Raw genomic sequence first — 23891 nt, 5'->3', positions numbered from 1 at the left:
GGAAAAAAGTAGAGTACTGCCCTAAAGAATTTTCTGCCACGATGGACATGCTTTATATCTATACTAATATTGCTGCCACTAGTCACATGTCACCATGGAGCACTTATTACGTAAGCTAGTTTGAGTGAGAAATTTTAAATTGCATTTCCTTTAAATGTAAAAGGTCACCTTGTGACTAGGGGCAGCACAACCCTAGAGACTTGCCTAAGACCCAGCGACAGAATGATAAGGTGGAGAACTTAGCGCTCCATCTAGCACTACTAAAGGCCTTGACTCCCAAATCAGTGCTCTCTGCCCTAGTCTGGCATTTTAGGAGAGCCACAGGACTGACAGTTCTACTCTGTCGGGGTGCTTTGTGACTAGAGTTGTAGTTCTCAGCTAAGAAGTCGAAAATAAGAGCCCCAGGGAGAGAGTGGCAGTGTACCTCTTGGCAAGGCTCTCACACGAAAGTCTAGACATGAACCCAGCCTCTGCCGGCCTATGTGTAATTGACACCTCTACCATCACGGTCAGCCTTTTCTGTTAATCCTCACAGGACAGGGGATTATGGCCCAGAATGACAATCACCTGGGACTCTGCCCAGTTATCAGCCTAGGCTACAGCTCTGTTTGAGACAGGAGCTCCCAGCCAAGTGAAAATCATTACAGCAACACACATACTCTTTTTAGACCACAGGATGTATCTGATCGTAAGATGTACCAAAATTCCAAGCCCAAGCAGATTCCCTACATCCCTGAAGGTGCTTTAATTAAGACCAATGGTCTGAACTGAAATTGCTGTATCTCTCCTGCACCACTAGCCAAGCTCTTTCCTCTCCTGCTGACAAATCCTCCACTGGAGGCTGGGCCAAGCATGGGGACCTTGTAGAAAGGAACCCTGTAAGGGTCAATAGCAGGTAGAGCTCCTGGATGGAGACCTGGCTCTGAGAACAGCAGAAATGTTACTACCCTGCTTCCCCACCCCCAGTTTATAATTCAGACCAAAGAGCAAATTGCTGTTTACTGGGAGCTTGTGAGAAGTCCCTAGCAGTAATCCCAGCAGCGGCCCCTGGGGTTGTATTAAAACACTGCCCTCACTCCACAACAGGCTACTGCCGGAATATATAAAGGTAAGACATTCATCGAATGTGTAATATGTTGCAGGTGTTCTAGGTGATTTGCTTTTGTTAGTCATTTCTCACAAAAAACCTAAGAGGCAGGAATATTTATTATTCCCAACAATCAGATGAGGAAACCAAGAAAAAGGTAGTTGGCCAAAGTCATACAGCTATAGTAAGTCATGGAGTCAGGAGTCAAACACCTAATCTATCCTTTATTACTTCTTTACCCAAAAAGAAATGGTTTTTCCCCAGGGCCAGCAAAGAAGTTGGCAAGATAATGGCTTAAGACACCAGACAACATGAACTTGGAGATAGTTTAAAACCTGACCACCCAAATTCCTCTGGATTCCTGGAAATAAAGTCAACTGGATCAAATCAGATTTCACCCCTTAAAAGTTCTTCATGCACCGCAGCAGTTTTCTAAACCTTCTCCACCTTTGGCTGGTGGCTCCCCATGTTCACAGTCACCTGGGGCTGTTCCCACCACTATAGTTGCTCTCATCTACTCTTAGTCTCTGGTCATTTAACAGCACAAAGAACCTTCCCTAACGCAGAGGTCTCACAGCGACAGCCTGCAGGCTGAATCTAGCCCAGAGATGTTCCTTTTGGCCTAAAAGTGGTTTAAAATCTTGAGTTAGCTTCTAGCATTTAAAATTGGAACATTTCACATAAAAATCTTTATTTCCAGCTTCTCTTAAGAAAAACCAGACCATCTGGCAAAAGTTGACTGGAACTCCATGGACAGAGCATGACCTCCTCAGACTGTCAGTCGCTGCCTCCCCAAACGCTCTCAGCATCAAGGCAGGGCCGTGGACTCTCCCGCATGAGCCATTTCTTCTCGCATCAGTTGGCTCCACTTGCTTTTATTACCTGCCTGGTCTGGCTGGTGTCTTGAATTTACAAGTCCTGATCTGACGGCTAGTGTTTCATCAAGGCCTCATCACCCAATTCTTTCTGCCAGCCATCTGGCTTCTACATCCTTGATCGTTTCTCTCACAATCTCCCCTGTGCTAGACAGGCTGCCTCCTTCGTCTCAAATTCTCCTCCCTTGGCCTCTGAAACTCAACACAAACCTTTTCAGGAAAAGAAGTATGTTATTGCTATTTTATTTCATTTTGTTGGCTCTTCTGACTCCTTCCCACCCTGAACTACAGGCACTCTCTCTGCAAAGCCAATTTCTGCCATTTACTCTTCTCCCTCCTTACTTTCCCCAAACAAACCCCAGTTGGATCCAGTCTCACAGATCCAACATATGTTCTACATGTTTGCCTCCCACATGTACATCTCCATCCCGTTACTCCAACCCTCGCTGGTGGTCTAGACACCATCCCAAATGCATCACACTCAGAACAGAACACTGGTGCTCTTGCCCATTAAGCCAGTTCCTCTCCTGACTCCTTTGCTTTTCAGTATCACCATTTCCCCAGGCGCAAACTTGAAATCATCTCCCTTTCCTTTTCTCCTATATACCCAGTTGCCAAATCTTATGAACTCTTCCACTGAAGTGCCTCTTACACAGTTCCTTTAAATACCTGCTACCAACTCCTTAGAACTGCTCCTTATGAACACACTCCTTGGCTTAGCCTTTTAATTGGCCTTGAGCCTTTCTTCTCCATTCGCCAATGATTGCTAACATGCAACTTGGAGCATTATACCACCCCTCCAAACACAGATCAAACACCTTCACCATGCCCTACTGACTCCATGATGGTACAACACTGCTTAAGTAGACCTCAAGGCTCTCCACAATCCAATGACAACCTTTCATCTTTTCACTCTCCTTCCTGTCCTCTCCTTGGACTGAGAATATCCAGCCCCATGTGGGCTGTGCCTTTCATTTATGGAAGGCTTTCTCTTTTTGCTAAGCTCCTTCCAATGCCAGCCCTTGCATGCTGCTCAGGTGGACCGTTCTCCTAACCGGACCATCAAGTTGAATGCATGTTCCTTTGCTGCCTTGTATTTCTACTTCATACTCATACGCCCAGGCCGTGTCCCTCCCTGGTCTGCACGATTCTTCAGAGCAGGACTTAGCACAGGACTCTACGTCCACTCAGTGAACTGCAGCATATTGTAGAGCTCAACTATGCCATATTCAAAAGGAAGTGTCACTAATCCCAGAAGCAGCAGAGATAAAACAAACCTTCTCATCCTTTGGGGGCCGACCCCGCTTCCGGGGACTCTGCTCTTGGGCTCTTTTCAGAGGGGACTTGGAGCCTCTCTCTGAAGAGCCTGAAGACACCCTCTTCTTTCCTTCTCCCATGTTCTTCTTCACCTTCCCTTCAGACAGGCTAAGTTTGCGCTTCTCATCACCTGAGTTTGGCCTACTTCTCTCCTCACTGGAATTACGTCGATTCTTGTCATCAGCAGAACTGTGGGATGATGTCTGAAAGTTTAATAATAATAATGATAACCACCACAACAGCTTCTGCCATCACCACCACCATTTACGCAAGCTACATCCTGTGATAAGCACTTTACATGCATTACCTGTACAATGGCCCTATGAAATAGGGTCTGCTGTCATCCCCACTTACATTTGGGGAGGCAGATTTAAAAGAAAATTAAGTCACTTGCCCACTGTCCCAAAGCTAAGTGGGATTTACACCCAGGCAGTTGATACATCCCAGAGGCTATGTTCCTAATCTCTGCACTATAAAAGGGAGAGACAACCTGTGTTGTACTCAGAACTTTTCCTGGGTCCAAGTGACTTTTCTAAGAGTAACCATCTATTCTAGAAAGGTCAGCCACATGCATGGAGTTTCAAGCTGATCAGCAAAACACTGATACCTTAGAACTGAAGTAGCTCTTCCTCCGCTGGCATTTCATAAGAATAGAGTTTCAGGTTTGGGTGACATTTAATCTGTTAGTTACTACATAAAAATAACCAGTCTGCATTGGCATAAATTGAGAATCATGGAGTCTCTCACCTGGTCTTTCCCTTTGGCTCTCCTGAGGAATTCCTCCACGGCATCCACAGCTTGCTGGAATCGCTTTCCCTTGTTAATCTTTATCATTTCCTCCTTATGTGCATGATATGGTTTTAGCTGTTCCACTTTGATCCAGGCACTAGCAGAAAACATACACAGAAAAGGTTTGATCTACACTGCCTATGCCAGGAAGTATCAAAGACCTTACCTTAGCAGAATGCAATGCAAATATCCATTTGCCTTAACTGGACTTTGAAACAGGCCTGCCATTTATCAAAACATGCTGTCAACTACTCCAGACTCTAGAGCCTAAAGGTATGTTTTCTTGGAAGAAGTCAAGCAGAACAACAAAAAAATCAGAACATCCTTGAAATGAAATCACTGTGTTTCAGGTTATTTCCACTCTTGTTCACCATCCTTCCACACCAAACCACACACACCCTGCCATTTGCTCAGGGCAGAGAAAACCTGGAGATGCTATTCCATTCTCACCACACAGTACAGACGGCCGCACATGGATCCCAGGGAATCAGGGCACCTGGAAGTATCACCACCCATTAACATTCTGAGCCAGACTGACGACCTGTCAATCAACAGAGAATCAGGGATGCTAAAGAAATTAACACCTAAAATCTGCTGCTTTTACAGATATTTGTAGCTATGGAGCCTATATTTGTTCATAAATGATTGTATCCATGGCTACTAGACCACACAAAACATGTGACACACGGTTTGGAATGAGGGCAGCAGTCACAAAGGAAGGCCTTTAAAAACAAGATTCTGTTTGTGATTAAACGTACAAAAACACATTCTTCTGATACTTTTTAATTCCTACCATCAGTGCATTAACATCATGAAAGTCAAAAAAAGCCATCAGGTGTCAATTCTGGAATATCTGGCAGTCTATACTAATCCAAACAAATCTTCCCTAGCTGGCTTTCTGTGGTTTCCCTGAATGACATTCAGTTTCCTAGTATAAAGGAATTTTTCAGGTTTGGCAATGTAACAGTTAAATTACATGTTTTACCCTGTAACACTCACAGGTTTCATAGTACACCTTTCAGAAAAAGTGGGTCAAATTAAGGATATAGAAACTGGTCTATCGCACTAACTTAGGGTTCTTCTCTCCTTTGGAGAAAGTTAGAGAATATTTACTAATAATAGTAAAAGTGCTAACATCTGTACATAAAAATAGTGCTACCAACCCACCAATAGACACCTGTGCTTTGAGTGTTGTGCTAATGGTTGTGATGATGTATCTGTATAAAACACAATAGCCATGGGACCATCAACCTGCAAATGCGACAGCAAACCAGAACTAGGCATGTTATTTATGAGTGAACAAGACTAGAGAAAATAGAACAATGAATGTGGACTAAGACACTGGTCTCACTGCACAGAGCTCCCACTAGATGAGGTAAGCAGGTACCTTTCTTGAGAGCAATTCTTTTTTTCCTTTTTATTATGGTGATGTTGGTTACCTACCATCTTAGAGTTTGAAATCTGACTCAGCAGAGCCAATGGATCCAATCCACAGGGAGGCCAAATGACATTAAGTTTTGACCCTGCATTGTCTAGCGAGTATGCCACTAAACTGACTCTCTTGCTTCTCCTTGCATTTATAGTGTTTCTAAGGACAGACCACCAGAGCAATCAAGATACAAAGCCCGACACACCCCAAAAAGCAAGTTAAACTGTCATACCAATTGGCAGCTTGGCTATGACAAGAGTATCGGTAATGAAGCTTAAAGGGCCACAGCCCTTGAGATAAGCCTCTTTCTTTTTGGAGCTTCGGGTCAGAAGGTGAGACCTGCACAAGTTCTAGTATAAGACCAATGGGGCAGTTTTTATAGAGCCCTGAGTTGGGACAACATACTCTAAGAATCTTACTCCCTGCTTCTGTCCTTTCCACATTAACCTCTGATTCAGAGTAAGAGGAAAGGTAAGGACATCTGTGGAGGAAGCACCAATAAACCCACACCTATGTTTTCACTGAAGCATTTTACTGATTTCCGCCAGGAGAACAGTAGTCAAAATTCCATTCATCCTGAAGACTGGCATTTGAAATACTAAAATAAAATTTTCCTCCATGACCATGTTTGAAAAGTGGAAATGGTTTGCTAAATGGACTGAGCATAAATAAGACTTCGAGAGGATAAATGCAAGAAACGTTAATCTACTTAAGACAACCCATACTTTCTATATATACATGCCTTACTATTGAATTGTACACCTGAAACTTACTGGATTTTGTTAACCAGTCACTGTAATAAAAAAAATAAATTCCAACAAATAAACAAAAGACCAACCCATTGTTGGAGAAGCATCCGTCACATCAGGAAAACAGTAAATAAAAAGCCAGCCCACTAGAGCCCTAGCAGTATTACCTCTTGAAAGCAAGCTGAACTGAAATCCCTTTGGCAGTATGAATAGAATTTTTTCTCTAAAGGCTATAGTATTGCAAAACCTGCTGTCTCCTTAAAGTAAGTCAGCTTTTCAGCCGGAGTTTCAATAGTGCACCACTCTCCTATCCATTGAGGCCCTTTAGGGACTCTGGCATGCAACTGGTGCTCAATAATTAATCATAGAGAAAGATGCCTTCAGGGCACATTCAGGGGAACTCTGGGTTAAATGTTGTAAGGCTTTAGTGGCTTTTTGTGGTTGTTGCTGTTGTTCGTGTGTGTGTGTGTGTGTGTGTGTGTGACTGCTGCTTCTTTCCTTGATATAAGCTATAACTTGTGATTTCCTCCTCATGTTATTCCTCCAATGCCTAGATGGAGCTGGACCTTTTCCATCCAATGTGCCGTAGGCTGGGAAGTCAGAAAAATCAAAGTTAGTCAAGCTATGTCTAAAGTATATGCCTTTGCTTTTATGTACAAGGAAGTTAATTACGTATTGTTTGTAGAAGTAAACACCTAAAAACAAGGAAACTGGCAATCAACAAGGTCATTAAAAAGTATGAAATAGAAGGTCCCCTTAAGATATATGGCTAAGTGGAATAGGCAAGATGCAGAGCAGCGTGTGTGAAAAGGAGAAAAAAGGAACATATATCTTCTTACTTATGAACACAATATGAAGACCACGCCATAAGAAACTAATATAATTAGATGACCATGGGCTGGGAACTGGGTGGCTCAGGGACAGGAATGAATAGAACCTTTTCATGATATATAGCCTGATTTGATAAACATGTATTATCTTTTTTTTTTTTTTTTAAAGGCTGAATCAATAATAAAGGCCTCTGCTGTAGAACAAGGCTATTCTGATTGCCCAGGTGGTTTCCCCCATTACTTCCTTGTTTGTAAGGTTTGCTCAGGTTGGTAGATACTGCTTGGCTGACAATGTATCTGCACCTGTAGGCGCTGCACCAAGAGCAGCAAACTTACTCTGGTATTCTGCTATACCACCTATAAATTCTTTTCCTTTGCAAACATAAACCTTCCACTTAGCTACCCTCAGATTATACTCCCCTCAAAATGAATTTTAAAACCTCACATTTAAAAAATTTCCATAATTCTGACCTGCTTTCGCCTAAATTAAAACCATATCATGTAAACATATTAGAGATGCCAATCTATAAACAATCTCAAATTCCCTCATATGTGTCTTGGACTTCACATTGACACAATGACCTGGGTGGCAGAGAGAGAGAGAGCATAGTCCAAAGGTGAGGACAAGAATGGGGTCAGAAGATATGGATTTGCTTTTCCAGCTGGAGTTGGTGAGTAGTACTTAGTAAATAATTTCTAAGCTTTCTCACCCCAAACCAATGAAAGTGGCTGAGTATTAGTGAAGTGTAACAAGTCCAAGTTTAAGCCATTCAGAAATCAAGACACCCAAAAAACCATAAATCAAAAAACAGAACCAAGAAACCACAAAGAAGAAATTGTTAATTTCAGGCGATGATTATCATACAGACATCAACAAAGACTTGCAGATAAGATATAGAAGATTCCATTTTCAAAACTTGAAAACATTCCCAAATGCTGGATAAGGCTTTCAAGCTGTGCTGCCTACAACGTGGCCAGCCGCTTCTTCTTGTGCCAGTTCTATAATTTTGGTGTATGACACCTGCTCCTGGAGTTCACTGCCTCAGCCACCGAGGGACGGGAGCTCCTGCTGGTGCAGGGAGAGGAGAATATACTCAGTGCTCTCTAGGATAGCTATTGTCCAGCCCTGGCAGAAGGACACTGCTAGCTCATTCCGAATACCCAGAGCAGTGGCCCTCACTATACACTTGGCTCAATTCTCCAACTATTACACGGTGTTGGATGTGGCAAAAGTGGGTCAATCAGATGCCAGGTGAAAAGAAAAAGGGATGCTCAGATGGTTCCAAATTGCTATGCTTCTAATTTTAAGCCACAGATTTTTCTAGACTTTAGTACTCACTCAGACACCTCACACTCAGCCTGTCCCACCTTCTATTTGGCTTGACGTAAAAATACCTCAGGCTGACACTTCATGACTTAAAATCCACCCATTTCCTGCCTCTCGGTTTCTACATCTACCACTGGTTTGCCCATAGTGTTCTTTAAACTGGTTTGTTTCTGGTGGTTTTGAGCACCTGCAAACTAAACGAACTCCCTCCATTCTGCCAGCCATGGGCCCTGACCGAACTTTTAAACCCCGAGCTCATTTTCTACTTTGATGGGCAGCCACCCTAAGGTGGGCTCTCATGTACTCGAGACATGATCTTTGGTTGTGGTCACCTGGTGGAGTTGGCAAAGTTATGCTGAAGTTATAATTCCCTCTGTATTTTCATGAAATAGGAAACTGTGGGCAATTCCCATTGTGTCTATCCAGGCTCAGAGAGTTGAATCCGGATATCTTACTCCTTTCCCTCACAGGGGAGGTTGGTTAGGAAGGTCTGGTCTTGTCTTCCTAACAGCAGATTGTCAACACAATGTTAGATGTTTTGGCAGAGGAAGGAAGAGGAAAAATTAGCTTCTAAAAGATTGAAATCACCATTTACTTTAAGGATGACCCTTGTTACTCTAATAAAGACTCTTGCTAATATAAAAAAAATTCTATCTACATATTTTTTCTACATAAGCAGTATGTCAGGTTTGAAATTGAACATCTCTGACTGATTCCTATATTCCTCAGGGATACAGGAACAGCCACACTGGGTCAGACCCTGCCCACCCAGGTCAGGGCCCAGTCACCAGAGGAGCTTCTACCCCGGCAAGTGGCAGGGGCATATGCCCTTCTCCCTGACATCAAACATTAAAGGTGAGATAGAATCCAGTTTCTTTTGTAGACACTTTTGGCTTTGCCTTTCACAAAGTAGCTGTCATTCCTAAAAAGTCCACTTGACTTTCCTGTCTAAATCACCTCTTAAACACGTTTCATACTGTATTCTTTATACATGTAATAAACACAGTCACATTTATTCGACTCAGAATGCCACTTGTTGAAATGTCTGAGTTTATGAACAAGTCCATGTTTATTTCCTAAACCCAGTCGTTATTTCCTCAATTCTGATTATGTTCTTTTTTTCTTTTTGCTTTTTCACATTAAAGAGTCCCAGTCTCTTGTCTGCCTTGGGCCCCTTTCCCAGTCTTGACTAGTTCTACCAGATCCCTTCGGGAGCATGGACTGAACTACACACAGTACTCCCGGAGAGGCACGGTACAGTTTTCACATAAAAGTGGAACGATGTAAAAATAAGAAAAGAAGGAAGAACAATGTAGTTTTGTTCAAAGCCTTTTTAATTAAAAGAGCGGAACTGGCTGACGCTCTTAGGAATCTCCAACTCTCAGGTGCCTTTCTTTTCAAACACAGATTCTCATGGGCAGAGCCAGTGTCTCTCTCTCTCATATTTTCCTTACTGAAAGCCACCTGCTTCTTACTACCTTTTTTTCTCTTGTAACAGATCCATACTCTAATCCGATGTTTGTTGAACATCTACTGTACACCAAACCTCACTATAAATAAATGATGCTATTTCTTCATAGCTACAAGGAGTATTCCCACACGTGGACAAGGATGCAGAATCCTAGAAAGGTGACAAAGCTTTCCCAGAGAGCAGGCGGAACTGGTACCTGAATGCATGTTAGGTTGGTAACAAATCCAGAGCTCTTTCCCCGAAGTAATTCACTGATACCCAACAATCTGGAAATTTCGCCTTCACATAATATAAAGATACTAAATAAAATCTGCCTTAACAATAGCCACAAAGAACCTTTCTCTCTTCAGAGAAGTGCTGTAGATCCTTACCCTTTACTTTCTTTCACTGAGTCAACTGCCTAACCACAAAGATAACATGGTTAGTCCTGTGGCAACATAGTTTTAAAAAAATGTATTACTTTTTAGGCCTACAGCACTTGGTCTTCCTAGGTGGTCTCCCATCCAAGTACTAACCAGGCCGAACCCTGCTTAGCTTCCGAGATCAGACATTGGGCTTGTTCAGGGTAGCATGGCCGTAGATCATGGATCCACTTGGGTGCAAACCCAGGGCTTTCTGTGTGTAAAGCAGACGTACTAACCACTACACTATGGAACCATGTCCAGCAACTTAATTTTAAATGCTTTTTATGTGGAATCTATCAAGGAAGTTTAAAAGGCTTAAAGATATACTTAGCAGTTGTCCTGTATCTACTTGCTTAGAAATCCCCTCAAAAAATTTTAGTTAGAAATCACATCACCTCCACCAACTTATTTGTGTTCAATAAGCACATCTTCTTCACTTGGCTTCACCTGGATGAGCTCTGAAATTCATTCAACTTCAGTTTTCTGTGTCCTACCTATATTTCTCATACAGAAACCAGATTTTATTTTTCTAACCTTCCAGCACTTTCAAAAAATTATCATAAGAACACAATGGTTTTCAGGTCTGCTGTAATCTGATTAAATCCCTACTTTCTATGATTCCCATTTTTGTTTCCAACTTGGTTAGCTAAAAAAGATGCTGGGTCAACCATATTGCCTGTTATTCTCAAGCACAAGTTCTTTAGCCCAGGAAGGCAGCCTCTCTTGGTCCACACATCTAACTCAATACCCAGTTCTTTATAGTATCCCCACTACCTGTGACGCCCTTACTGTTCCTGCCTATCCAAATTCTATCCATCTCCAGAGTTTGATTCAAATTCCATCGCTTATACCAGCCTTTGAACTGGCTGTCTCCACTGATCTTTCCTTGTTCTAGAGCCCTTTAATAATTACCCGTATCGCTCATTCCACACTTAATCCCATCTGAAATATTTGTCACCTGAATTCCAGCAAGATGGCAAGCAATCAACCCATCTGGCTAGACCTAGGCAACTAACTTGATGTAGTGATGAGAAAGCTAAACAAATCACCATAAACCCAAGCAAATACACATTCTTCCTCTCTCTGCGATTTCTTTTACAGCCTATCAAAGAGTCTCAAATTAACGGTTCTGATGTCAACTCTAGGACAGGTCTGGTTAAAAAGCTTTACTGTTTTAATGCTAGAGCAAGTCATTTAATTTTACATAAACAGATTGAACAATTACTTTAAGATAAAATTTTAGTTTTATTGTGTACTTCATGCATGAGCCACAATGATTAACAGCCATTAAATGAGAACCAAATGTGGCCTTTATAAAAGGAATGGCTTATGGACTTGGGTAAAGAGATGTGAGAAACTCTATGTGATTATTATACTTATAGCGTGGTGAGCCCTAGTTCTCACCTAACTGACATTGTAATTAGCCCCAGGACAATTTCTGTAAGAATAGCATCTTTTATTTAGGTATGAAGCCAGAATTATATGCCATTCTTATAGACTGTAGTACAACTGAACTAGGATCCCTAGAATATTCTCAGCAGCTCAGACCCAAGGCAGCTCCTGAACGAAGGGAGACTCTCGGTGAGCACTACTCACTGATCCTCTGTTCCAAAAAACTTCACAAAGAAGCATTTCTTTCCACGAGGTTTCTTCAAGTCCTTGGGAGGATTAACAATCTGGGGGATAAAAAGGAAAAAAAATTGTTTTCCACAGCTCTAAGTTGGTAAGAAAAAAATGAAATAAAACAAAAGGAATGTCTTTAAAAAGAAAACCCCAGGGCTGAGTTTATGTCCAAATTTGGCACTTTTTTACTGATATGTATGGAGATGTACAACTATTTAGAAAGTCCTTACATATAATATGTAATACAGCTTTCGGTAGATATATTCCTTTTACTGCAACGACCCTGTTTTAAAAAGTTAAAACCCAAACCAACATCATTCCTCCCTACCCCCATCAATGTGATCTTGTCATTACTGAAGAAATGTAGAGGACACTTTTAAAAATACTTCTGCGTAGGAAGAGTTTAAACAGGTAATAGTGACAATGAAAGATAACTGAGGCACTGAAAATGCCATATTGCAAAGAGACAGTCTAAAGATACTTCCTGGGCTCCTAGCAGGAATATAAAAACAGAACATTTGGAAAGCGATTGCCTCATGCAAAATTTGAAATGCCAACTTCTGCAAAGATGCACTGGAGCAGCACATATGGTAACATAGAAAGATTTAAACTTAGTTGGGACAAAAATACTTTGACTTTTCACTAACCTACATTTAGATTTCTCTCTTCTTGGAGAATTTATTTTCTTCTCCTTTTGTTAAAGTGTTAGGATAAATTCAAATTAGGATTTGTTTCCATGGTTAAAAGACTCTGCCAAAATCATCTCTGATTCAAGAAATAAGCATTTACTGCATATTATATGACCTGGTATCGCCTTTTCTGAACGAACTGATATTAGAGAAAAAAAAATCTATTATTTAAATAGGCACAGTTTAAGTCAATGCTAGAAACTGAGAGGAATGTATCTGACATTCTACACCTCTTCAAACCCAACTTCAGATGTCTTCCTTTAGTTTAGTAGTAAAACACTCACCTTTCCCGGCCAAGGAGGATACCGGCCAAGTTTCCCCCTAGAGAAAACAAAGAGAGTCAGCATTTGCCCTGGAAAAGCCAGTCCATCTCCTTCAACCCACTCAATATACAACTTATTTTCCTAAATCATCACTTGTACCCTCAAGTGCCAGAACAAAAGCTGGCAAACAGGAGTTCTTAATTAGGCTTTCACAGCTGGATCCAACAGGCTCAACCTCTTAGAAATGGAATGCAAAATTGTATACGTGTGTGCATAAGGTATGTGCATTCTTCCAGTGACAAGGGCACAGAACAACAAAACCACCAAGAGTCACCACCACTGGTTAAAGCCTCCCCGTGACAGGGGTGGGGGGCAGTTTGCTCTGTAAACACAAGACTTCCCCTTACAAAGTCTGATTTAATTCATCGCGAGACCAGCCGACTTTGCCAAATGCTAATGGAAGCCTTCCTCTGGGTCGAGAAACAAGCTACGCAGCTCGAGGGAGGTGGCGACAGCCAGTCTTGATTCGGGCGGTTGTCTGGGACACAGAAGCACTCCAAAAGGCACTGGTCACTGCCAAACCCTCGGTTGTAAAGAAGTAGTCTCCCCTCCATTTCTTCACCGGGCAGCGCTATCAGTCCGGTTTCGACAACCCCGGCCAAGCCGCCCGCACAGGTCGGTTCCATCGCAACGCGGGTTTTAACAGGCTCGCCCAGGCGAGATGGCCCTGCGGGCTCCCCGGCTCTCCCGCTTTCCAGGGAACCCCAGCAAGACCCCGAAGAGCCGGCGTCCGCGGGCGGCGCCGGTGACGCCCTTCGTAGTAACCGCCGGCCTCTGGGTCCGGAGCTCAGCTCTCTCCCGAGCGGCTTCGGGGCTCGGAGCCCGGCCCGCCGCGGCCACCCTCGGCCTCAGTCCCCCGGGGCCAGGCTGCCCCTTCCGCCCGGCGTCGTTCCCAGCGCCGGCACCTCGTCTCGCCCTCTCCACAGCCTGGAGCACACAAAGAGGCAGCTCCGGGGCTGACCACGAACCCTGCGCCTAGGGGGGCAGCTCCCCGGCGCACCTCTCTTGGTCCCGGCCGCGCGGACTCACCACACCAAATCGCCGAGCCGCAGACTCACAGCCGCCATCTTACCACCCAACCACCGCCGACGCACGGGCCGCCGGGAACCTCAGGTCGCCCTGGTGCCGCCCATTGGAGTGCGCCCGGCCACGTGACGGGGGCCCGGCTGTCATCCGCCACGCCGCTGCTCTGACGTCACCACGCCTGCCAGGGCTTATTGGCCGGCTGAGAGGCACGTGACCCGGGAGCCGCGGTCTCAGCGCGCTTGAGCCCGGAGGCTCCCGGCTCCATTCCCTCCCTCCGGCTCGTGACAACGAAGCGCCCGCGGTCTGAAGCGGCAGCGACGGCGACTGTGCGGCCGATCGAGCGCGTGAGGGAGCCGGCCCTGCGGCCCGCCCCGCCCCCGGGCCCTGGCCTCTAGCCCCCTCCCCGTCGGTGCTTCCGTTACGGCGGTTAGTCCCGCGCGGGCCCCGGGGCTGGCCGCGTCGGCGCGCCGGTAGCAGCCCTGACGGACCTCGGCGCGGCCTGGGAGCCAGCCTCCGCCCGCGCCCGGGGCCCCGCGCCGGGCGGGCTCTGCGCGGTCGCGCCCGGGGGGGTGGACGGGTCCTTTGGAGCGCGCTTTCTAACAGCCAGGTCTGGGGAGCGGCTCCGAGTCTGAGCCGCAAGTTCTCCTGGGGCTCCGGTGCAGCCCATCCCGAGGTCCCGAGTTGCTCGGCCGACGTGGAGCCGGCGTCTCTCCACTTTCTCCTGGGCCCGCAGACTGCACGGCCGGCGAGGCTCCCCCGGGCGCGCGGGGACCCGGCCATGGGCCGCGGCGCGGGTCGGCCGCCCGTCGGGAGGCATGGCTCCGGGGCCCGCCGCTAGCAGCGCCGCAGCCCGGGCTCCCGGGCCGGCATGAGGACGGTCGCGGGGAGACGAGTGTGGCCCGCGGGGCCTTAGCCTGCGTCGCGCGGGGATAAAGGTGCGTGTCTTTGTTGGGACTGGGCTCTCACATAAGCAGAGTTGTAGTTGACACTTTTGGAGAAGTTAAGAGCAGGTTGTTGTGACAACAGGAAGGCGGATGCCAGGCGTCGCTTCCGTCAGTGAAAACTTAAACCATTGAAAGAGGAAGTAAGAACAGTTCAGCTCAGTGACTGCCCAAACATCAGATTCCAGGTAGAAAATAAAATTTTCAAAAGATCCCATTCCCAGTTACAGACCTCAGGGAATCTTAAGTGTTGACTTAGAGCCGGGAGTTTTCGCTGGTTCTCAGTCCCCACCTGCTTGAAAGGTGGCGGGTTCACACATATCTACCGTAGGCGTTTTGTTATGCGAAACTTTGTAAGTGGTTTGTTTTGTTGTTGTTTTTAGCAAAGTGGCTTGCCCACAGCCTGGCTTTTCGTTGGAGTTCAGTTTCCCTAAAGTGCTGTCATTTAATTTCAGGAAGTGTCATTTACTGTTCTTTATTATTTAAAGACAAACCGATAATTTAAAGCATATTTATGATTTCAGGAAATAGTTTCATAAAATTCAATACATGTTTCTGATTTTAAAACTCTTAATTTTTGAGGAATTGGGGGATATTTTAATGACTTGATAAAAATGTGCCTAGAGGCATTCCTGTTAGAGTCAGGAGCATGGCAAAGAACATATTTTCTAATATCCTGTAAGTTCTAGCCAATGCAATAAGACATGAAACAAAAATAAGAAACATAATTTTAAAGAAAGGAGAAGACAGAATTCTCATTTCTGTGGATGACAGGGCAGCCTATTTTGAAAAAAAAGGAAGACATTAAGAGTTCAGTAAAGAAACTGATTACAAAATCAGCATACAAAGTTTGGTTTTTCTATGTTTCACCAATAATCAGTTTGAAAATTTAATGATTAAGAATGTATAACACAAAATATACTATTCCTGGGAATAACCTGCAATACAAGGGAGTCTGGCATTTCTTGGGTAATATCAATTGAGGGTTTTTAAGAGTGTTGTTTTTGTAGAATACTGTGCATTTACTTAGAATAAGGGTTAACTAATTAGAGGTGAGTACAGACATACCTCATTTTATTGCACTTTACTTTATTATCCTTCACAGATGTTGCATTTTTTACAAATTGAAGGCAAGCCCCTCCACCAGCAAAAAGATTACAACTCGCTTTCTTGTGGTGGTCTGGAACTGAACTCGCAATATCTCTGAGGTATGCCTGTATTTAAATACTCAGCTTTTCTTAAGACTAAGTTTTACTGACAGCGTTTGTTTTGTTTACAAATCTAAGAATGTTTCTATTAAAAATACTTCATCTTTGACAAAGCTTTAAGGCACCAGTTTAACAGTTTAAATTCCCCTAAACGATAAACTCTCTTTTAAAAAGTTAAAAGTTCCTTAAATGCATTAAACTGTATTTAAAGTTTTATATGTTTCCTCTCTCATATACCTCATACAGGGAACTTATAAAGCAAATAATAAAGTCTTTCCAAGGACTTAATTCTTGTAAGTCTAATAAATGTATAAACCTAAGTCAGGTTCTTTTAAATGCAAACTTTCAAACTGTAGTTATATTTTCCGAAGGATTTCAAATTAAAATTGTAAGTCCGATGTCATTCATTAATATATATGATTCTCTTGTATGTTTTTAATGACTTACCAGCAATAGCACTTTTCACAATGATTGTAAAAATCCAAGATCTGAGTGTTCATATGCTATAGGTTTGATTTACTTTATTTTCTAGTCTTATTTCTATGACTTCTCAGGCCTGAAAAATCACTTAAAACAACTAAGAAAAGCGATTTTATCATCTAGGTGGATTGAAAGTAACAATGTATACAATTTGGACCAGAATAAAGTTACATTTTAAAATTACTGCCTGGGTGGGGGCAGGGACCCTGTTGCCACTTCTAAGATGACCTTCCTGCATCCTGTAGGTTAACTTGGAGGTTCTCTTCTTATACTGAAATTGCCTGCTCTTATCAGTAGGGGACTTTTAAGCCTTCAACCTTCAGCTGAAATTTATTTTCATAACCCAGTGGATCACAAATATCCTGGGGCCTTGAAAGTTTCTTTTAGAGGAATTTCTTTCAACATCTTAGTGTATGATGGTCTTTTGCACTATCAACCTGTTGTGTTGCTAATCCCTTTTCTGCCTGATTAAAATGATTTAACTCTTTATTTTTAGATATTTTACTCCTGAGATCTATGGATCACAATTTTATGGTCATAATAGGAAGAATGAATATTGCATGTACTATATAAATATCCATACATATATTTGGATATATGTGATATATGTGAATCTTCCTGAATTAATTCATATTTATGATTCATTTACCATCAAAATGCAGTGAGTTTTTATGGGAACTTGTCAAAATGATTCTAAAATTGATTTAAAATAATAAACAGACTGGAATAGCCAAGTATTACTTTTAAAAGAAGAAGAAAGATGAATTTTAAATTCAAGATGCTAAAATATACCATAAATTTCTCAAAACAGTGCAGTACTGGTTAAGGAATCTCTAGATACTAGATTGATGTAATAGAATGGATTTCAGAAATAGACCTTAAGATATCTAAGACATTAAGTATGATTTACGCCAAATCAGCAGGGAAAATGAAGATTATTAGTGATTGATGCTGGGAAGAAACTGAGTTAGAGCCTCACCTCTCAACTTGTAGCATAATGAATTCAACTAGAGTTAAAGAGTTCAGTGTGAAAACTATATAAAGGACTGGATAGGTAAATTCTTAGGTAAGAATTACCTAGCGAAGGAAGGACATTTTAGGCTCTAAAAGTAATGGGAGAAATCATAGGTGGAAAATAAGCCTCGTTTACAGCATAAAAAGTTAGAATTTCTTTCATCATATCTCACGCTAAGCAAAATTAAACAGTAAGTACACTGAATGAAAAGTACTTGTAAGAGATATGACAGGTGTTATGTATCTACAATATATCAAAAGTTCTTACAAAGTAACAAAACCTTAGTTTTTTTCAACCATTCCCTTAATGCTGGACATTCAGGTTGCTTTTATCATTATTTTTTTCTGTACAGAGAAGGCCGCAGTGAATATCCACATTCTGTAAGTAGTTCACACTAGAATGTGAGTTTTAAAAAGCAGGACACAAATTATACATGAAGCACAGAATATATATGTTTGTATGTATGTAGTCTAGTTGCATATTTATATTCTGTAAACTCTGGGAATTCTGGAGTTCAAATATATTTTGACCATTTCCAAGCAACTTCGAGGTCTTTAGCATTTGACACTTTGCTAAGGCCCAGGTTTGGGTGGTGAGAGGCTGGTGCATCAGGAGGTGAGCTTAGCCACACCATTCCTAAGGCAGTGATTTTTACTTATCCCAGGGTGGGCATTAACTCTGAGCTGATGAAAACATTGTCATTGTTGGGAATGGCCCTAAACTGCTGGAGATGAAAATAAAGAGGTTTTAAAAAAGAGCCTATTCATAACCAGAAAAAAAAAGTATTGGATAAATTAAAACAGCATTTTCTAGAGCTCTGTGCAATTTTGAAGATTCTTTAAGGCTCTGTCAGCATGGGTTTGCTAATGTCAGGGATCTAGTGAATATGTATAGAAAAAAGACTGGAAAGAAGTATGATAAACAGTCATTGTCTCTAAGTGATAGGATTTGGGTGCTTTCATATGTATATAACTTTATATTTAAGATGAATAGTATTTAAACAGAAAAAGCAGTAATGGTAATTAAGATAAATTGAACACTGGATTCTTCTTGACAATGAAATTTTTTAAAACTTAAGTCTGTATAACTGAACAGGAAGAATTGTCATTTTAATCATCTTGGTTTGACCCAGCCCTTCTTTTCAATATTAACAGAAGCCATGCAGTGACACCTGCTAAGACTTGTTGGTAGCCATGTCGGAGCCCCACAGGGTCCAGTTCACCTCTCTCCCAGGTTCTCTGAATCCTGCATTTTTGAAGAAATCCCGGAAGGAGGAGGTTGGGGGAGCAGAGCAGCATCAGGACCCTGAGCCGGCTGCAGCAGCTGTTCGGATTACACTCACCCTATTTGAGCCAGATCACAAGCGCTGCCCAGAGTTCTTCTACCCAGAGCTGGTGAAGAACATACGAGGGAAGGTGAAAGGCCTTCAGCCCGGAGACAAGGTACCTCCCAGTGGCCCCAGACTCACTCTGCAGATCTAATGCTCAGGTAGTGTGTGCAAATTGGACTTCCGGAGGGTGGAAGCAAGACTTAGAGAGGCTTTGGCTGCCCTGAGATCGTGTAACTCATCCCAAAGCAAGCACCAGGTTTGCTGGTTTTGCCTCTGGGCATGAAGAGAGAGAATTCTTTGTAGAACCATTCTCTTGATTTATGTTAGAGAAAATGTATGGCACATCCAAGGCTAATTTGAATTATGGCTACTTAATATAAATAAAGGAAACAACAAATTTTTTCACACCAAGGCTATAAATGTTACGTGTAAATGGGACCAATCCTTGGCTGTCCCCGTATTGGATTTCATTTTTCTTTTCCAAGGACTCTCACTTTGCCTTGTGTAAATGCAAATGAGAAAAGACACAACTGCTCATTTCTTTTCAACATGTAACATTCTGGGTAGTTTCTTTACCTGGAAAGATAGAAACTTATTTTTGTGCCCCCCCACCCCCCGCCCCCAGAATTGGGTTGTAGCCTTGGGGATTTTGAGAATCAGTTTGATTTCTCAAATATTTTTTGAAGAATATATTTCTTTTCCTGGCAGATTTGTTTTACTTTTTAGAATGGAACTTCTCAAACATGCACAGAGTATAGAGAATAGTATAAGACCCATGTACCCATCCATCACCTGGTTTCAGCTTTTCCTGGTTGACGTTTTGGCAATTTATTAATGTAAACATTTTTATAAACTTTTGTCGAGTTACGCACATAAGAGAAGTGCACATATGATAAATGTATAGCTTGATGGGTTTTCCCAAACTCAGCACACTCGTGTAGCCTATACTTGGATCACAAAATAGAACATTTTACAGAATGCCAGAAGCCTTCCTCTCACCTTCCCAAAGTACTTGAGGGTAGTGACTGGTCAGATTTATATAACAAATTAGTTTTGCATATTTTCGTATTTCATCTAAATGATTTCATACAATATGAGTAGGAGCTTGGTGAACAGCATTTATAAACACCCATTGTATATCCATGCACTAGGTGAGGCCCCGAGGGAAGGTTAGTTGGATCATACAGTGTAGCATTTTATTCTCTAGAGTGGCTCTTAGTCCAATGAAAATTAGATTAGTACCTGGCTCACAAGGTGTCTGAGGGTAGATGTGATCATACAGGTATAGTGTCCAGCAGAGTGCCTTAGTGATTAGTGCGCCTTCAGTCTAATTCATGGTTGTATTGTTTGGGGTGAGTTCCTTTGGTTAGAAGGATTATCCAGTTTTCTTTGCTCAGATAAAAATGTGTTTCCTTGGTTAAGAAACTATTTGCTTAATGGAAGCCATTTGAGTGTATGAGGGCCAGTGGGCAGGATGAGAAAAAGTAATTTCAAATTTATTCAGTTCCTTTTTCAAAGTAGGAATAATATCCTCTTCCTTGAGAGGAAGAGAAAGTAGCAGAGTATGGTTAGGGTATTTATTTATGGACTTAAACCAAATCAGTAGGACAACTGAAATTAGAACTCCTGTGCTCTGATTTCATTTTTTTAGGGGGAAGAGGGAGGGAGGATCCAGATGCTCTTCTCCATTGTAGAGAAATGCATGTAGCATAAACAGAACTTAGGTTCAGTTTCAGGGGATTCACTTCTTACCTTCAGATTGATAATTCTTGAATTGATGTGTCTACTCTGAAGTGTTCAAAGCACAATGTAATCTGACACATTCATGTAATCATTCATTTAGCATATATTTTTTTATGATAAGGCACTGCTAGATACTGAAGACTAAAGATTGAGAAGCCACTGTCTCAGCCTCAAAAGAACTTGCAATCTTGCAGATATTTTAGGAGAATTATACCAACACAGGTAACAGTAGCCACAGTGTGATAGTTAAGTCTGGTACAAATACAGGCCCTAGACAGCTTGGACACAGGAGAGCTTACATCCCAGATGTCGTGTTTGGTCAGAGCTGGATCTTCATATATTCAGGAAATAGTTATTGGACAACTACTGTTTTCAAGGCATTAAGGAATACACATGGAATGTAATGCTGCTCCAGTTGGTGGGATTTCGTAAAATTATTTGAACCGCTTAAGTTATATGTGATCATTGTAGAAAATTAAAAGATACAAATAAGCACATTTTTTAAAAAACCACCCATAATGTGTATGTTACTGAACTATCTCATTCTACGTATATACCCTAAATCAATTAATTGATCCCTTATGGGTGAGTGGGATTTCAGTAGGCAGAGATGAGATGGTGGGATGAGAGGGTTGCGTTTTCAGACAAGCTTCTAATCTTGTGTTTTTGACCTACCGTAAAGTCTTAAGCCTATTTAGTTGGTTTTTTTTTTTTTTTTAATTAAAATTCCTTGTCAAAGAAGCTTAAAGTCCAATTGTGGAAAATTTCCTTGATGAAAAAAATGCAGGAGTAAGTCTGTGGAATAGGAACCTTTGGAAAACTGCATGAAAATATTTGGAGTATCAAGATTGGGAGGAAAGAGGAAATTACTGCTCCTTCAAGATGGGTGCCAAGGAAAGGGACTGCCATAAACTTGGGTTTGATTTTTGGTAGCATTGAGGAAAGACCAAATTCATACCACTCTTGTGACCAATAAGGCAGACTAGCTCTCAAGAATTTGTGCTACATTCACTGGGTTCTTAACCTTTTTTGAGCCACTGACTGCTTCGGAAGTCTGGTAAAGCCCTTCTTAGAGTAATGTTTTTAAATGAATAATATAATTTTTAGGGTGACAAAGGAAATGAACTATATTGAAGCACAAGTCTATTTATACAGGTTAAGCATCACTGACTAAAGGCCTGTTGCTATATTTGGAGCTCTATAGGACCTAGTGTGTTTAATCAAATTTTGTTTAATTACATGAATGGAAAATTTCCTTTCTTAAATAACTAAGGTAAATACCAATGGGAAGGTAGCATGTATTCTACATTGTCTTTTCTGAAAAAGTTTGTTTTTATTGTGCTGTTTATAGGTGTTATGTAGTCAGTGAATGTACTATGAATAGGACTGTGGGAATTTTCTGTAACTCTTACTTTGTGGAGTGGTCTCTTTACAGAAGAAAGATCTCTCGGATCCTTTTAATGACGAAGAAAAGGAAAGGCATAAAGTAGAGGCCCTTGCCCGGAAATTTGAAGAAAAATATGTAAGATTTCTCTCTTGGGCAACAAAACAACTTCAGGGGGTGGGAGAGGTTTCTAGACAGTTCCTCATCCCTTTGGTGGATTATCTTCTGGTCGACACTGATGTAGAAACAAATAGAGAGCTTGGAGAGAGAGAAAGCAATTATTAAATGTATGAAGGTACAGAAAGTGCACGTGGCAGGACTAGTGTGTGGAATTAAATGAACGAATGAACAAGAATGGCCTTTTACCCCGAGAGTTTATCCTTAGAATAAATGTTTTGATACAAAGCATCTGAAGCCATTTCGTTCCTCTTCTCTCTTAGGCCATGTTATGCAGATACAAATATGTGCTATTTTAAAAGGTCTTTAAGAAAGGTTCGGGGGGTGTACATGTGTGAGAATGACTGTTCCAGTGCTTTTCAGCCTTTAGTCACTAGCTGATGGACTTCAAAACTTAAAAATTTGTGGAGAGTAGATCTCATGTTGTGTGTTCTTACTACAATTACTGTGTGTGTGTGTGTGTGTGTGTGTGTGTGTGTGTATATATATATGAAATCTATTCTGAATTTTAGGGTGGAAAGAAACGTAGGAAAGACCGAATACAGGACTTGATTGATATGGGGTATGGTTATGATGAATCCGATTCCTTCATCGATAACTCTGAGGCGGTAAGTACTTAATAAAAATGCTACATGGGAACCACCACACCCTAGCTCCTACTGGTGATGGCCCAAAGGCTGGGACATGGGTCAGAGTGAGGCTGCCCGTACCATGAGGAAAGAGCTGCATTGATGAGAGAGAAAGTGACACCCTTAAACTAGGCCTTGGTTCCCTCACTGAAAAGGGTGACCGCATCTGTCCCAAATACCCTCTGGCTTAGACATTCGTGATTGATCAGAAACGTGTAGGTAAGTGGTCTGACAAGTGACAGAGAAACATAGTCACATCTGATCTGTCAAGATCTGCTCTGCATCATTGGACTGTAGTACCTGAACTTGGAGTTGACTGTCTTGTTTCCCTCCATTCAGTATGATGAGCTTGTTCCTGCTTCTTTGACTACCAAGTATGGAGGATTTTACATTAACTCCGGAACTCTGCAATTTAGACAAGCATCAGAATCTGAGGATGACTTCATTAAAGAAAAGAAGAAAAAATCTCCAAAGGTTAGAATGTTTCTCACTTTTGGATTTCAGAAGCGCTTTATGAGATCAGTAGGTGACTTTCCAAAACATATGCTGGTTTAGGATGGCAGAAAGGCATGAGCTGTGTCAAGGTCGACAGTTCACCTTTCACAACTGTGCCGTGGCAAGGTGCCATGTGTCCCAGCAGGCTTGGCAGGGATTCGTTTCTCGAGGTGGTGTCAGGGCGGGGACAAGGGCAGTGAAGGGTGTGAAGTGAGGGGAGTTTGCACCAGCCTTGCTGTGTCTCTTCTGCAGACATGTAGAGGACTTCAGTTCCCAGGGCTGTCACCTCAAATGAAAACAAGTTAGCCTTAGGAGAAGTTTATTTTGAACTCTGTCTGCCACTGCCCGTGTGTTTAAACAGGAGGCAGGACCCACATACAGCTCATTTCAAACTAGAAAGTTTTCTGGCTGCACAGTGGTCTCCGTTGTCTCAGCCCCGGGTGCTTTCGGGAGACGCTGTCAGTGGGAATGTTGTATCGACCTGCCACAGGTCTGCGGTCCAGGGACCGATCTAAAGCTTTTGTTCATGAAGGAAATAGGACAGCTCTCA

At 42.3% G+C, this 23891-nt stretch overlaps 2 protein-coding genes and 1 pseudogene across 12 annotated transcripts in view; 1 reads left to right on the top strand and 2 right to left on the bottom strand.

Moving 5' to 3' along the window:
- Positions 1-14036, bottom strand: part of GLYR1 (glyoxylate reductase 1 homolog) — a 32064-nt gene extending 18028 nt beyond the window's left edge. For all 5 annotated transcript variants that reach the window (XM_036226137.1, XM_036226138.1, XM_016161159.2 and 2 more), the window contains exons 1-5: positions 13943-14036; positions 12875-12911; positions 11875-11954; positions 4027-4165; positions 3240-3482 (exon numbers count right to left, since the gene is read on the bottom strand). In XM_036226137.1, coding sequence (XP_036082030.1) covers positions 3240-3482; positions 4027-4165; positions 11875-11954; positions 12875-12911; positions 13943-13980 — 537 coding nt within the window. In that variant the 5' untranslated portion in view covers positions 13981-14036. The remainder of the gene's footprint in view (positions 1-3239; positions 3483-4026; positions 4166-11874; positions 11955-12874; positions 12912-13942) is intronic.
- On the bottom strand, positions 10341-10456 carry LOC118607022 (annotated as a pseudogene).
- A 138-nt stretch (positions 14037-14174) lies between the features above and the next one.
- UBN1 (ubinuclein 1) overlaps positions 14175-23891 on the top strand; it is a 35955-nt gene continuing 26238 nt past the window's right edge. Inside the window, exons 1-5 of one of the 7 annotated variants that reach the window (XM_016161155.2) lie at positions 14175-14874; positions 18738-19025; positions 22092-22178; positions 22730-22825; positions 23186-23320. In XM_016161155.2, coding sequence (XP_016016641.2) covers positions 18777-19025; positions 22092-22178; positions 22730-22825; positions 23186-23320 — 567 coding nt within the window. In that variant the 5' untranslated portion in view covers positions 14175-14874; positions 18738-18776. The other 6 variants (XM_016161153.2, XM_016161157.2, XM_016161156.2 and 3 more) reach the window with 6 other exon arrangements.

The sequence above is a fragment of the Rousettus aegyptiacus genome, unplaced genomic scaffold (assembly GCF_014176215.1).
Source record: "Rousettus aegyptiacus isolate mRouAeg1 unplaced genomic scaffold, mRouAeg1.p scaffold_m13_p_8, whole genome shotgun sequence".
In the NCBI taxonomy this organism is placed as follows: Eukaryota; Metazoa; Chordata; class Mammalia; order Chiroptera; family Pteropodidae; genus Rousettus; species Rousettus aegyptiacus.
Note: the sequence above shows the minus strand (reverse complement) of the source record. Positions and strands in the feature narration are given on the sequence as shown.